The sequence below is a fragment of the Sphaerodactylus townsendi genome, linkage group LG03 (assembly GCF_021028975.2).
Source record: "Sphaerodactylus townsendi isolate TG3544 linkage group LG03, MPM_Stown_v2.3, whole genome shotgun sequence".
NCBI lineage: Eukaryota > Metazoa > Chordata > Lepidosauria > Squamata > Sphaerodactylidae > Sphaerodactylus > Sphaerodactylus townsendi.
In genome coordinates this window covers 15,460,298-15,476,667 of record NC_059427.1, presented here as the reverse complement: position 1 = coordinate 15,476,667, position 16,370 = coordinate 15,460,298, and the positions used below count along the sequence as shown (strand labels likewise).

Below are 16,370 nucleotides of genomic sequence, written 5' to 3'. Positions count from 1 at the left end.
TTCTTTCTTTCTTTCTTTCTTTCTTTCTTTCTTTCTTTCTTTCTTTCTTTCTTTCTTTCTTTCTTTCTTTTTTTTTTTTCTTTTTTTTTTTTTTTTTTTTTTTTTTCTTTCTTTCTTTCTTTCTTTCTTTCTTTCTTTCTTTCTTTCTTTCTTTCTTTCTTTCTTTCTTTCTTTCTTTCTTTCTTTCTTTCTTTCTTTCTTTCCATGCTTGTTCAAGAATGTCAATGTCCCGTTGGAGGATGCTCTGGAAGTTACCCTCAGCCCAAGCTTGATGGACCTTGGTTGTCAAGAATAACAGCAGTTTTTCTTGCTATACTCTTTTGTCTTTGCATTCAAGGTTACATATTATTGAACAAGATGATCTGAAGATCTGAGGAGAAGAGCTAGGATGCGCACATCTTAGAAATTATTCTTCTAGAAGAAAGGCAAAAACATATTCTGGTTAGGAGAGAGGAAAGTGGAATTGTAAATACAGAACTAGGATTGACCACTGCTTGGAGGAAAAAAAAAGTTCTGTTCCTTTAACAGAGGTTTAATGGGATACTGTTTTCCTAGTGGTGTTATTCCCTCTATGCCAAGAAGGTTCAGCTGCCAATTTCCATATATTTAGCCTTTATTAAAGGGGCAGGACATTTTTCTCCAGGCCTGTTTGCCAACTTATACAGAACATAGCAATAAGTAATTGGCAATATATTAGGACCAACCAATCAGCACATCTCATGCGACATCCTTGTTCTATCAATTAAGATCAGATCTTATCATACATATATTATGTTAAAGTGTCTGCCAGCTCTTTGAAGAAATTTGATTTTCTTTCATTAGGCGCACATATTCCCATTAAAAGAATTTTTGCTTCATTCAGCATCACCTCCACCCCCACATATCTTCCTCTATTATCCTGAACAATCAATTTGGGTCTTAAATCTTCCTTAATATATATTGCCACTCCTTTTTTTTTTCTCAGCCAACGACACAAATAGTTGTCCTAATTTTCTACATTCTAAGTATTTTCTGGTCTTTTCCCCTTATATGCGTTTCTTGTACACACACCAGATCATGTCCTAAATGTTTTAAATAGTTGAAAACCTTTTTTCTTTTGTTGGGGCTGTTCATACCATTCACATTAATTGACAAAAATTTATATGACATTTCAATTGATAATAATTTAGTTTAACGGAGTGGTCAAACTTATACAAAGGTGTTTTTTTTAAAAGGGTTCAACGGAGATGTATAGATATAAAGAAGTAAAGAAAGATAGTAAGAACTAGGGTTGACCACTGCCTGGAGGGAAAAAAAAGTTCTGTTCCTTTAACAGAGGTTGAATGGGATGCTGTTTTCCTAGTGGTGTTATTGGTGTTATTCCCTCTATGCCAAGAAGGTTCAGCTGCCAATTTCCATATATTTAGCCTTTATTAAAGGGGCAGGACATTTTTCTCCAGGCCTGTTTGCAAACTTACACAGAACATAGCAATAAGTAACTGGCAATATATTAGGACCAACCAATCAGCACATCTCATGAGACATCCTTGTTCTATCAATTAAGATCAGATCTATAGACTATTTTACAGGGACCTATGATCAGGGCTTAGGTCTCAGATGAGAAACCTGGGCTATCTTGTTGGATAACTATATTGAAATGTAAAACAGCTTCATTTTTGTTTTGCTAGAAGATCAGCTGTGCCTTCAACAACTCCTTGATAGGCAGACATTTAATAAGCATAGCCTTCATTGCCTGGAAGGTATTACAAATGAGGAGAGCTCTAATGTGGTGAAGGGAGAGATGGCCTTAGCAACATGCTATGTTTTTTCTCAGACCTTCCCTGGTTCAAAGGTGTATTGGCAATTCTATGCTGAGAATTCAGTTCCTAGGTTCCCAGGCCCAATTTGGAGAAGAACCTGTCTAGGGTTGCCAGGCTGTGCCTGGTAGCCAGTTAGAGCCTGAGTGTGACCAGAACATGGCAGGCATCATCAGTGATGGCATGATGTGACTTCTAGACAGAAGTGACAACACAGCTCTCTAGGAAGTGCTGGAAACTCTATGGTAAATCCAGGATATTTCAGGTGATTCCTAGAGAGGATTGATGCCACTTCTGGCTTTTCCCTGGAAACTCTAAGGTAAATTCAGGACATTTCTGCTGATTCATAGAGAAGACTGATGTCACTTCTGGCTTTTCCTTGGAAGTGACATCATGCTGTTGGCTCAACAGCATTTTTTATTTGTTTGTTTTTCTCCTGCCACCACTTGGTGTTGCCAGCATGAGGTGTCCCACCTGGTGGTAACCCTAATACCACACACCAGGCACATGGAGAGATAGTCTACTCATGGAGAACACATAGGTTTCCCCAGCAGGACAAACAACATATCTCGAGTCAAGAAAAGGACACAGTGGGAAGTCTCTTCCTGTGCATTGCAGCACCAGTTTAAATTTTGCCCATGCATATATGGACATTAAGTTCATGATGCAGAAATCACCATAGATGTCTGATTGGATGGACCTGGAGTAACCCAGGGAAAATTTAATTTGTAGTTAAGCCCTCTGAATTTAGGTGCTATCCCAGAGCAAAGATATTTCCTCCACATTGGACTGCTTGCTTGAAAGACTGCTAATATCAGGTCAGTCCTCCACTCTTGTACCTTCATTGGGAATGCACAATTGAATCTTTGAACAGTTATTTCCATTTTACAGAACTGGCACCTGAATGAAAAAGATTTGCCCAGGACCACTCCACAAATTAAACTCAGGCCTTCTGGGTCCAAGTCTAACATTCTCTCATTCAGAATCATATGGGTGTTCCTCCATCTTTGTGTCTAGAACAGCTGCATTTCCAACTTCACAGTGCTCTGGAACTGGTTGCTATATTCATTTTTGTATTTTCTAGTAAACTGACCTTCAGATACTGAAAGATAATAAGCAGAGTGAAATAATAATCACACTATACTGTAACCAGAATGCCAAAGCTTATAATTAAGAGAATGTTTGCAAATATGCCTGTGTTCTATCATTTATTCCATTGCACAGTTTTGTACTTTGGTGCAATCTTGATGTCTGGGGGCCAATATTTAATCAAAGGCAGAGGGCAGGAATGGGGAAAATGTTTCAGATTTATACAATATTGGGGGGAAGTTTGAGTCCAGTGGCATCTTTTTTACCAGCCAAGTTTTATTCTTGGTGTAAAAACATTTGTGTGCGTGCACACGTCTTCAAAAGTTTATACTAAGAATAAAACTTGGTTGGTCTTAAAAAGTTTGTCACTGGACTCCACCTTTTTTTCTGCTGCTTCAGACCAACATGACTACCCACCTGAGTACAACTTTGGGAAGGCAATGAAGCTGTAAAAATGACTGTCGACATCTGTTGCCCTGCAAAGTTGTGCAGGACTCAAACGTTTCCCACCTTAATTGTTGTTTCCTTTTATTTTATGTGATCATCTTGGAATGTCATGGAGGGCGGGCTTTAAGTACTTCAAACTTTGTCTTGAACGTACAAGGAAATAAGAGGTTATAGGATCAGTGACCTTTTCCCAAGGCTCCAGTTGTTTCTGGGCTGGCCTGGGCCCTTTTCACACGGGCCAATCAAACCGAGATAACACCGGTAAAAAAACCCAGGTTGGGGGGAACTTCTCATGGGGCCTTTCCCCACTTGAGGAGAGTAGCGCGGGGTCCCCCGGCACACCCCACAAGAGGGGTGGCAACAGCGCAGCCGCCACGACGCTGCCGCTGTCGCGCCTCCTCAGTGCGCGGCATCCCTTTGCTCTTGCAAAGGGCGCCTTTGGGGATGCCGGGGCGCGCGCCAGGGATGCCGCGCGCTGAGAGCAGCGCGCGGCATAGGGGGGATAGGGGACAGTGGGGAAAGGCCCATGAATCCTGCTCCTAACACAGATCTACTCCGTGTTCCCTTCAACTCGGGTTATTCAAGAATCGCGATTTCTGTGATTCTTTCGTTTTAACGTGCCTCGCAGCCACGGCTGAGTGAACGGCCACAGCTGCGAGGCGCATTATGCAGCTACGCTTCCCACACAGCCCCCGGCTCCCTCCTGCAGAACCACACAGGCATTGCTGGCTCCAGCAAGGCTCTGGGGGAGCCTGTGTGCCTGCTTGGGTAGTGAGCTTCGGAGGGAGGTAAGTTTTTAAACAGGCTTTTTTTTAAAAAAAGCACCTCTGTGCAAAGGTGCACATCCCGGCAAATGTGCTGGCTGTCCATGGGACACCCAGCCATGTGAATGGCCCAGGGCTATGCCGGGCTGCAACCCCAGTCTAAATTTGCTGTGTGGAAAGGGTCCTGGTGGTTTGGTTCAAAATCAGACTGAGCATTGTGCTTTTCTGTTGTCTAAAATCACAGGATTCTAGCGATCTAGACAGCTAGTCCATTGTAATGGGTGTATGCGCCCTGGAAAGATCCTGATTCAAATCTCAGGTCTGTGAAATCACACGATGGTCATGTACAAGCCACTGTTTCTTGTCTTCACGCTTGCAACATAGGCCGTTTCCCCACTTTTAAAATGACGTCGGTTTCGTCTGGTCCAGGACCTTTTTAGCGTGAGGGTCGTGTTCCCGGGCTTCCACACTGCCTCACGCTCCACGCGGGGTCATCAAAAGGCGCCATTTTGAGCAGCCGAGCCCATGACCTCCAGCAGGCTTAAGGGCGCATGGAAACGACAGAGTCGGGGCTATGCTAAGCGTTGTTGCCGCCCCTGTAGTGGGGAGTGCAGGTGGACCCCACGCTACTCGGCCAGAGTAGCGCACAGCAAACGGTGAGTGGGGAAAGGGCCATAGCGGTTATACTGACTTGCTTTATATCCCAGGAAACTCTAGGTCATTTCTCATGATTCCATGTTGTGGAGGAATTAACAGGAGGGTGGAGCAGCACAAATGCATGGGTGGGGTTATTAATAGCTTGGAATGACAAAATACTTTGAAAGTGCTGTGAAAGATACGGCAATGCAAATTGCCCGGAACCCAGTGCCTCCTCCCTCCCCAATAAAACTTTTACTCAGCTCTGGTGAGATCATCAACCAAACCCTCATTGATTTGAGCAAAGCTGGAACTCCTGCCTTACTCTGAAAAAATAGCAGCACCCGACGAATCCGGCAACAACCGTCGCCGTCACTGCTAACGAGATCAGAATGATTCCCCAGAACTTCAATCGTTGATTCTCTGGCCTTGTGCCTACAAGGGAAAGATGACAAGGGATTGCATTAGAAAAGCATAGACAGATGCTGATCTTCAGGGCTAGAGCTCAAGTATCTGGGATCTGAACTCAGCCAGCTTGGAACACTTATTAAATGGTCTAATTTTCCTATTTCTTTGACTTGCTAGATCTCAGACTGAATATTTCCATGCCCACCACTGGAAATCTTAATCAGAAAGTTAAGATTTCTCGATGTTTCTGTCCACCTTGCCTCCTTTCCATATCCCTTTTCCAGCTGTTTACTGGAGCCATCTTTACATTAGCATGAATATTAATAAACAATATCAGCACATAAACTGATTACATGGAAAATAACACAAAACCAAAATTAAAATTCACAATTCAATCAATTAAATGTAGTCCTAAATAAACCTGTATTCAGCTGTCTCCTCACTTTTGGTCTTTAGGAGACAGTTGAGGGAAGTTTGATTTAGGATTGCTCTTGATTAAATTGTGATTTTAAACTTTGGCTTTGTGTTTTTCCCTGATGTAATCTATTTTATGTATTTTATTAATATTGTAAGCTACCTTGGGCTCCACAAGGGAAAAGGGGGCTAACAGATACTTTAAATAAATAAATGCCATACATCCTGCATGTACATGTGTCTATGAGTTAGTAAGAAAGAGTGAATGTGTGTTCACTTTACAAATGAAACTGGGGACCTGTACCTGGATGAATGTGTGGTTTCAATATCACCTGTTAAAACATAAGAATTACTGAACATATATATACACACACATACACACACACATACATGTACACATATATACATATACATATACATATATATATACACATATACACACACACACACATATATATACATATACACACACACACATATATACACATATACACACACACATATATACACACACACATATATATACACATATACACACACACAAATATACACACACACACACACACACACACACATATATTTGTGTGTGTGTATATGTGTGTATATATATGTATGTACATATGTGTGTGTGTATATGTGTATATATATGTGTGTGTGTGTGTGTATATATATATGTATATATATGTGTGTGTGTATATGTGTATATGTGTATATATATATAAAGAAAAATCAGTTATACACTGTGCCCAGATTGTAGGTAGCTCTTTGGTTACACATTACAGTGACCGCATGTACATCCTTCATGTATGTGCGTATATCTCCTTGTAAGAAAAAGCTAATGTTTATTCACTTTACAGATAAAACCTGGGAGCAACACCTGGATAAATGTGCCATTTCAATCACGCGTTCTGCAGTACATGCAGTAAACATCAAATGAGAATTATTTAATGTGCATGAAGAAGAAAAAAATAAACACCTGTGCTGTACACAGACTGTACATGCATGCACTGTAACCTGTGAACTTGGGCAGACTGCAGTCTTTGCTGTATCTCTAACCAAGCCACTTATGATACTCCTGTAGACAAGTGGCTTTTAGATTTAGTATATGAAGGAAGTACTTTCACATTGACTTTTCTGCTGATGAAGTTCCTTGCATCTTCCACAGAAACCTCTGAGCATTAGATTCTGCAGTATGTTTTAGGACACATAATATACGTGGAACACTGACAAGACATGCTTGGCCTCACTATCATCTTGTATGACTTGAATGGATGACGGACCATCCATTAGTTCTTTGTATACAACATGAGGCAAATGCGCATTGACAGGATGAGATCAGCAAACTTGGTTGGCACTGCTCTCCTATGTGAGCTGAGCTGTAATCTGTCTGTACTGCACATAAGGCTCCTATGGAGCATATTGGATGGGAAGCAGTTTTTTCCCCAGGAAGCTCGCCCTCCATTACTGATCTTCTCACTGAGGAACATTTGGATAAACCTGCAAGGAATATAAGCGTTCCCTGTAATACAGCCATGAATAATAGATCCATAGTGAGCTCTGATAAAGTTTGTCATTGTTGTATTAAAATCCACTTATTGTTCCCAGAAAGAACTCAGATTTTATCACCAAAATTAAAGCATTGGTCTTTGCTCTTTTTTCCATGAAAAACTTAAACAAATTCCAATAAACAGGCCAAAAAAGTATCGACACATTTCAAATGAAACATTTCAAAAACTAAATTTCACATTCAAAAATGTGTAAACTTCTATAATGTCAGTTTGTAACAAAGGTCCCTTCCGCACATGCAGAATAATGCACTTTCAATCCACTTTCAATGCATTTTGCGCCTGGATTTTACTGTGCGGAACAGCAAAATCCACTTGCAAACAATTGTGAAAGTGGATTGAAAGTGCATTATTCTGCATGTGTGGAAGGGGCCTGAGTAGCCAGATGAGTGATGATGGGAGAGTGCTATCAAGTTGCAACAAACCTGTAGGGAAGGGACATTTTCAGGGCAAGAGAAATTCGGAGGTGGTTTGCCATTACCTGCCTCTGCGTAGCAACCTTTAACTTTCTCGGTCGACTCCCATCCAAGTACTAACTAGGGCTGACCCTACTTAGTTTCTGAGATCTGATGAAATCAGGCTAGCCTGGGCCAACCAAGTGAGCACCTGCAATGTTTATCTCTTACCATATGTCCCAAATCGGCAATTTTTATCTCTTACCATATGTCCCAAATCGGCCTCTGCGCTCAGCAGAGGCCAATTTGCTGGTGATCCCTGGCCCCTCAATGACGCGGCTGGCCTCCACTCTCTACCTCCACGCTCTACCTCCAGCTACGTGGGCCCTGCGGGATCTTAATGAATTTCGCAGGGCCCGCAAGACGGAGCTGTTCCACCGGGCCTTTGGGGAGTCCGGCCGCTGATGGCCCCCCCTTCTATAACATCTGTGGACCCTGCCGTCCCCCCCTCTCCCCTTTCTTCTCAGGGGATTTATTAGTAGGACGCCATCTGTACATCTGATATTAGGACGCTGCATTTTAATGGGGTTGGTTTTAACATATAGGGCCATTATTTAATGATTATTTAAATCTTCATATTATGGATTTTATTTGTGCTCTATCTATCTGTTTTGTTCACCGCCCTGAGCCCTCCGGGGGAGGGCGGTTAATTAATAAACAAACAAACAAACAAATTATTATTATTATTATTATTATTATTATTATTATTATTATTATTATTATTATTATTATTGATACAAAACAGTTACACACAGCAAGCAAGATCAATATGCTGGATTTTGTATTACATCACACGTCGGACACTTCCCAAGCATCTAGGACTGTGTGATGTATCGACGAATAATGCATGCAGAGCCGAGTAGGGTGGCCTTTTGCAGCTGACATATGGTGATTTTGTCAGCGCCAATTGTTTTTAAGTGCCGTTCAAGATCTTTAGGCACTGCACCCAGTGTACCGATCACCACTGGGACCACCTTTACTGGTTTGTGCCAGAGTCTTTGTAGTTCAATCCTTAAATCCTCGTATCGTGTAAGTTTTTCCAGTTGCTTCTCATCAATCCTGCTGTCACCAGGAATTGCAGCATCAACTATCCACACTTTCTTTTTTTCCACAATCGTGAGGTCAGGAGTATTGTGTTCCAAAACTTTGTCAGTCTGAATTCGGAAGTCCCAGAGTAGTTTTACGTGTTCATTTTCAGTGACCTTTTCAGGTTTGTGATTCCACCAGTTCTTTGTCACAGGCAGATGGTAGTTGTGGCACAAGTTCCAGTGAATCATCTGAGCAACAGTATTATGCCTCTGCTTGTAGTCCGTCTGCGTGATCTTCTTGCAGCAGCTAAGTATGTGATACTGTTTTCAATGTTGGCAGTCTTTGCCTTTCTTCCTTTGATGCAGCATAGGTCAAAATTTTCTCTTTAAGTTCTTGTTGCCTTGTGGTCAATGTGCCAGGCGTACGAAAAATGACCACAGGTTTTTCATGCAAAATTTCTGCATTTTCTTCTGGCTCAAAATGTTCAGTGGACTCAGATATTGTTAGAACTCCTACAATTGTCTCCACAGTTGCCTGTTCTACTGTTTCATGATTTTTCCGTATTTCTTCAAGTTCGACTTCACTGAACACCTTGTTCCTGGTTATGAATCGGCTCTGGTCAGCAAGTCTCAGTTCAGTTACAGTTGAATCTGGATATTCGAGTTTCCACAGCCGGTACATCCGTTTTTGGTAGCCACGCTTTTGGGGTTCCGATTTATGGTAGCAGTTCATGACAGTTCGATTCTCTGACATTGAAAATTTCTGCCGCTTTGGTAGTTGTTTTGCTTCCAGTTGCCCTGCAGGCCCATGCCCTGGTTGCTCAGCAATGGGTCCTGGTTCCTGTAGCCCACTTGTCGACGGATGCCCAGGTTCACCAGCACCCGCCGCGGTCCTTATTATCCTGGGCGACGACCGAGCCAGTATAGACTTCTTTTGAGTTTGTTTCACCATATTTTAATGGGTTGGGTGCACTTAGTCCTTCTCCTCAATTGAGACCACTCTGGCATGGTTGAACCTGCCGGTAGTTTGCACTACCGCCAGCACAGCTCTCAACATCACAGAAGCAGTTAAGCCCCCCGCCAACGACAAGGCGGCACCCGGTGGGGGTATTATTATTATTATTATTATTATTATTATTATTATTATTATTATTATTATTATTATTATTATTATTATTATTATTATTAATAACAACAACAACAACAACAACAACAACAACAACAATAACAACAACCACCGTCTATTTACTTTGGCAGTATTGGTAGTAGAGTTTCTTTACCTGATGTAGAGTTACTTGCTACGGTACTGGTTCCAGTTGATGCAGCTGAGGTGTTGTTGTCCATTGGCAGGGCAGTGTTGCCTAGTGGCCGGGCAGTGATGCCACTTGTGCTTGATGGGTGGGTGCCATTGGTGGCCATTGGTATAACTGCGGTAACAAAAGATGACCTGATTGATAGTGCTGGCAGTATTATTTGATGTGGTCATGTGGTCTGTTTGTTTCAGTCTGTTTATGCATTCTGCTATTTAGAACTGCTTTCATAAGTAGTTTACAACCATCATTAAATAAAAATTTTTTAAAACCATAAAATTATCATAACCTGTAAAATTATCATCAATCATCAATCAGCAGCACAAAAATCATGAGCACAGCAACCAACAGAAAGGTGGCCTGAATCACAATGATTCAACTAGAGAGGCTGGTCTGAACCTGTTCCTGAAAACAGTCAAGCAAAGGGAATAAGTTCCTCATGGCTACTGAAACCTGGTCCTTATTATGGGTGACAACCTTGTCTTCTCCACCCAAGACAGGGCCAGCAGCAAAGGCTCACCGGCACATCTTAAAGAGTGGGAGACTCCCTAGTGATTCAGAACATTGCACCAGGGTGACAAATTGGTCCCAGCACAAGATCACTCCTCTCCAGACCCACCAATTCAGCGTGTCAAAAATTCTAAAAACGCCTAGCTTGACTCTGCCGCCTTGTCACCACCCCCCCCACAACAAAAGAGAAACAATTTGTTACATATTCATTTATTTTTGAAAAAAAAACATAGTCCAATCATGTGTGGTGCTATGTATTATATATTAAAAATCAAATAATTACAGACATGACTCAAACTCAGACAGGGAGACTAGTTGTTGTCAGGTGTTGGTGAATGCTGGTGTGTCACCCAAAATGTTGTGGCATGTGACCTTTGACACATGTGTCATAGGCCCTTTCCGCACGGGCCAAATACAGCACCCTGGGGATGGCAAAAAAGCCGTCCCCGCCCTCGCTCCTCCCCAGCGGTGCGAAGCCGCTGTTTCCCAACCTTGCTCCCCGAGCGAGGTTTTTGGGAAACAGCGGCTTCCAACCGCTGCTGTGCGAACATCCCTCCCCCCTTTCCCAATCAACTTACCTTCCCTGCGACCGTCCGGCGCGTCGCCGAGGCCTGGGGACATGCCCCCCCTGCCCTGCGACTCCGGAGCGGTTGCGCAGGGCAGGGGGCGTCCCCCTGGCCTCGGCGATGTGCCGGATGGTTGCAGGGAAGGTAAGTCGATCGGGCGATGGCGCAGCGTGGCGCCGTCTTCCCGGTAGTTACCGGGACCGTTCGTGCAAAGGGTCCCAGGGGGGTTGGGTCAGCGTCATGTACGCCGACCCAACCCCCAGCGTGGCTGTGCGGAAACGGCCATAGGTTCAGCATCACTGGACTAGTTGATTCTACACAAAAAGGTAATCTGGATAGGCCTTCAGAGAATCAAAATGTGAAACAAATAAGAAAGAGGTAAATTACCAGTTGTGATGTCCTCTCTTGTAGGCACAGCTGTGGTGTTGGATGGTGAAGAGGTAGGTGTAGCACTGTTGATTGTGCTGACTGGTTGTGCGGTTATGCCAGGCAAGGGGCTCTTGGTAGAAGTGGCATCTGCTGGTGCCAGTGTGGTATTAGTAGCCTGTGATGTACTACCATTGGTAACTACCGAGGGCATTGGTGTAATGGTGGAGGTTCTTGTTCCGGTGACTGATTATGAGAGAGGAAAGGGTATATTTTTGAAGAAGAAGAATCCAACCATGGTAATAGACTAATAGGAAGGCACCCACCAATTTTTTTAAAGAAACCTTTTCCTGTTTTTTTGACAGCAACCTGTCCAGTGGTGGGATCCAAAAATTTTAGTAACAGGTTCCCATGGTGGTGGGATCCAAACTGTGGCATAGGGCCAATGGGGCTGGGCGGGGCACGACAGGGCATGGTCGGGCATTCCGGGGGCGGGGCATTCCTGGGCGGGGCTGTGACAAGGACACAGCCGCTGCGCCGGTCCTTGGGCAGGAAATGAATGCACGCAGGCGCAGGCTGCCATGCACGCCGGTGCACCTCCTGCTAGACTGCTTCAAGTTCTGCGCGCTACTGCCGAGAGGAGGGGCGTAACTAAGGCAAAAATCACGTGGCAAAATCACCAATTAGTAACCCCCTCTCGGCACACACAAATAATTAGTAACCTACTCTCGGGGACCTGTGAAAACCTGCTGGATCCCACCTCTGAACCTGTCACAATAAAGTCAGACTTACTCTCAAGTGATTGTGTACAGAAGTCATCATTTTTTCCATTACAGACACAATGGTGGGGAAAAACTCACATAAATTTTCCTACAGGAGGAAGCTGTAAAAGAATCTGTTACTGAATCAGTAAAAAAAGTGGCAACCCAATAATTTTCTTTCCCAACACTGTATATTATCAGACAACCTGGAAATATACAGGGCTCTTGTCGTGTTTCATGTGTCACTGGTAGTAGATATGCTGAAAACAGGTACTAGAGGCTTAGGTTCCACCATACGCTGCTTTCTTAAAATTTGTCCTTTTAAAATCTTCGCCATAAAATCTTCTCTTTTTAAAAATGCCTTCAGTTTGGAAAGCATTTTTTTGAAGTGACAATTTCAGACCAGCTCTTTCAATTGGAAAGCTTCCAAAGAAGTCAATGGAATGTAAGTCGAAAGTTTTCTCTCTCTTGCTCATGGCTACCAGCTTGCTAACTTGAGAACAGTTAGAACTTTTGAAATTGTCAGCCTTTATTTATTTCAGTTGGATTTGTTGACTGGTCTCCCAATCAAAACGGCATGACTTCCCTAGACTTAAAACACTTAAGATGTGTTTTTTTTTTTAAAAAAGAGATCCTTGGCCATGACAGCTACATTAAATATATGGTATATGAGCACTCATAATTGCTGCCAATTGTAGTTTCCCTATCCATGCTTAAATGTACATATAAACATACTAGCGGGGCCCGGCCATGCGTTGCTGTGGTTTATTGTGGTGAAATGGGAAAGGAACAGTAGCAGCAAATCAATTGCAGAGGCCAGCAGTACGTGCTCATGCAAACATGCAGCCTGATACTGTGCGATGTCAGTGATGTGTGTGCCCGCATTCCTGGGGGGCGGGGAATGGAAAGGCACCCCTCCCACACATCTAGGCTGGCTGGTCATGAACCTTTACCTGGGAATAAGTTTGGTTGGTGGCAATGGGTGTAGCTTCTGAGGAAACCCTCTGAGGGGCACGATGCAGCCAATCAAAGTATGTCACGGTTGCTGTACTGAGCTTACTCCTGAGTAATGCGTGCCTGGTTTTCTTAACTGTAACCACAGTATTCAGGGAATCTAGGGTGCCTGGCCCCTCCCTCCCATCCCTTGCATGTCGTCCCTCACTCTCTTCCCTCCCTCACTTCTCTTCCCTTGCATGCCACCCCTCCCCCTCCCTCCCTTCCCTTTCCCTCCGCTAGGGTGGGTGGGTCATATCAAGATGCTGGGCCCCCTGCCTCCCCCCTTGCATGCCACCCCTCACTCTCTCCCCTCTCTCACTTCTCTTCCCTTACATGCTTCCCCCTCCATCCCTTTCCTCTCCCTCCCTCTCTTCCCTTGCATGCCACCCCTCCCTCCTTCTCCCTCCCTCCCTCCCTTCCCTCCCCCTCATGTGTATGTGTGTGTATGTGTTTCACTTCCACTCGAGTCACTGCCTATGTACTGTTTCCACTGCTCATATCTGGCCATCTGAGTGAACATTCTAAGCAGCACGAACATTCTAAGGGTGACAGTTACACACAGGCAGCGGCATGTCCTTCACCATGGAGCGCCAGGAAAAAGGCATTTTACCTGGGCCAGGTGTGAAATTTCAGATATGCGAACATCTAAAAACACTCTCACCTGGCTGACTATAGTGGCTGGGAATTTTCAGAGGAATTGGCCCAGCAGTTACTGAGGTATACTGTCATCAACAAAAACACTGTTAGCTTTTTATATATATAGATTCCTGGAGCTTGTGCTCTCCATCCTTCTCTTATGCACAGACAGAACATTAGCAATTTCTGACTTTGTGGCAAGACATTGTTGGGAATATTGGCAGCTCTGGACTCCAAGTTTGAATTAATCTATATTTGATATTTGGAGTAGCAGGGGAAAGTGCAGGCCATAATGGGCACGTCTGAATGTAAGCAAAGATTTCTAATACACCCTCACAGGGTTGCTGTGAGACTAACTTTACAATCCAAAGGGGGCGGGGCTGAAGCCACATTGGAAGTAGCAGAAGAGTTGCCCCAGCATCTGTGCCACTGGTGTCCAGCAAACTGGTGTGGATGCCAACACCAAGGGATTTACCCTGGCGGCCAGCCACCACAGTGCCCAAATTTGGAAGCTGGCCCCTGTGACAGCTGGTTGCAGCTGCAAATGCCCATGCTGTCATGGAGAGGGGTGTTCTGGGGGCTTTCCCAAAGAACTGTCAGTTTGGGAATGAGCCCCCTTCCACGGCATAGACTTGGCAGCCCTGTCCCTGGCCACCGCTCTACTCCCCCTCACAACAATCCTGTGAGGTAGGAAGTTGACAGTACAATCCTAAACAAAGTTACATGCTTCTAAGAGGATAACTTACTCAGGCCAGGAAGTTTTGTTGCTGAGGTAAAATATGAACTCCAACCAGAGCTTAATATTTTAACCATAATAAAGCCTTGTATGCTGCTCTAACCTCCTTGTCGATTTGGGCCTTCCAGATTTGGGCACTATGGTGGCAGCTATTGATGTGAGCAAAACATTAGGAACAAAAACTACTAGAGCATGGCTACGCAGCTTGAAAAAACCACAACAGCCAGTTGATTCTAGCATGGATAGATTTGAGCCTTGGTCTTCCTGATTCTGGCCCAGTATTCTAACTACTGTACCAAACTGGATGTCTGGCTGGGGAAAAAAAAAAGAAATAAGCAAATCGCAGAGTTGGTAAGACCCAATTTTTTTTGCAATTCACGTAGAAATTTCCTTTCCTTAAATATTGCAGGTCTGGAGGAAGTCCACACGTTGCAGATGCAGACTGCCTGTTGAAATTAGTGGGATTTATTCCCAAGTAAATAAACATAACATTGAACTTTCAGTTCCTCTGAAAAAAATCAGCTGCTTTGGAGGGTGGACTCTATGGAATGATACTCTGTTGAAGTTCATCCATCCTGCCCCACCCCTGGATGCCACCTCGAAATCGCCAGGGATAGCAGAACCCAAAGCTTTCAACCTTATCCCTGACCAATCCAGTTGCTAACCACTGGGTTCAGATGGCCTACCTGCTAAGAGGATAGACAACAACAGGAAGAGCAGATAATTGATCCCTGATGCCAGGCACCATAGAAATCTCATCTTGCTGTCTTGCCCGGAGCAGGGGCGCGGCTGCATCTGTCCACCTGGGTCTGGATTCTGTGCTCGTAACAGCCGAAGGTCTCATCGATGCCTGTTTTTCATGGCCCTACCTACATACTTTTACCCTCTTGGCATTCCTAAAGGTGCGGCTCCTCCTCAGTGCTGAAAGAAAAATAAAAGCCCTGCTCCCGCTGCATCATCTCCGCGCTGGAGAGGAATGTGTGTGAAGAGCTCAGTTAACAGGAAGAGGTTTCAGTCAGGTAACGGCTGAGTGGCAGCAAGACATGCGCTTGTGGCTCTCTTCAGATTGGCATGCCTGAGGGAAGGATCACTTTGCGACTCTGGAGCCAAGAGAGGGCTAAGAAACCAAAATACGCCTTGAGCGGCATTCATTGCCAATGCCCTGTGGAAAATGAAAGCACTACACATTTTTTTCTTCCTACAGGTCCTCATTTTTGTAGCCTCTTATTTCGTGCCTGCTGTCCCACTCACACAATAGAGGGGCACTGTTATTATGATCTTTACATTTCAGTGATAATTGTATTGTCAAAGGCTTTCAGGGCCAGAATCACAGGATGTTGTGGGCTTTCCGGTTTGTGTCGCCGTGTCCCAGCAGCATTTTCTCCTGACGTTTTGCCGGACAGCCACAGACGCAGGCGCAACGTCAAGAGAAAATACTACGGGAACATGACCACGCAACCTGGAAAACTCACAACGTTCTACTACAATTGGTGGCTTGCCACCCTTTTTTTCCAGCAAGGACATTGCCACACAGCCTGGAAAGCCCACAACAGCCAGTTGATTCTGGCCATGAAAGCCTTTGACAGTACATCACTCCTTGAATGGCTGCATAAGAAGCGGAAGTTCAACACTTTCTGTTTCACTGTACTGTGGAAGGAAAGGTTGTTGTGGCTCAGTGGTAGATCATCTGCTTGGCATGCAAAAAGGTTCCAAGTTCAATCCCTGGCATTTCCAGTTTAAAAGAACCAGGTAAGAACATAAGAACATAAGAACAAGCCAGCTGGATCAGACCAGAGTCCATCTAGTCCAGCTCTCTGCTACTTGCAGTGGCCCACCAGGTGCCTTTGGGAGCTCACATGCAGGATGTGAAAGCAACGGCCTTCTGCG

The 16,370-nt window shown here is 44.2% G+C and overlaps 1 protein-coding gene across 2 annotated transcripts; it reads right to left on the bottom strand.

The window, feature by feature from the left end:
- Positions 1 to 111: 111 nt before the first annotated feature.
- On the bottom strand, positions 112 to 15,408 carry LOC125428976 (cell wall integrity and stress response component 4-like). 2 transcript variants are annotated; one of them, XM_048489670.1, is made up of 5 exons: positions 15,170 to 15,408; positions 11,376 to 11,600; positions 9,883 to 10,029; positions 5,058 to 5,167; positions 112 to 414 (listed from the first exon to the last, which is right to left on the bottom strand). In XM_048489670.1, the coding sequence occupies exons 1-5, from the start codon at positions 15,276 to 15,278 to the stop codon at positions 400 to 402; spliced, it is 606 nt and encodes a 201-aa protein (XP_048345627.1). In that variant the 5' UTR covers positions 15,279 to 15,408; the 3' UTR covers positions 112 to 399. The 2 variants fall into 2 exon arrangements, with proteins under 2 accessions (XP_048345627.1, XP_048345625.1); XM_048489668.1 differs by having other exon boundaries at positions 11,376 to 11,587.
- Between the last annotated feature and the right edge of the window lie 962 nt (positions 15,409 to 16,370).

Excerpts from the sequence above, each read along its gene's own strand:
- LOC125428976 (XM_048489668.1), bottom strand. The coding sequence starts at position 15,327 with ATGAGACCTTCGGCTGTTACGAGCACAGAATCCAGACCCAGGTGGACA. Across the intron at positions 11,588-15,169 it reads GTTGTCTATCCTCTTAGCAG|AACCTCCACCATTACACCAA; the intron begins GTAGGCCATCTG and ends CACCGGAACAAG. Across the intron at positions 10,030-11,375 it reads AAGAGAGGACATCACAACTG|TTATACCAATGGCCACCAAT; the intron begins GTAATTTACCTC and ends TTGTTACCGCAG.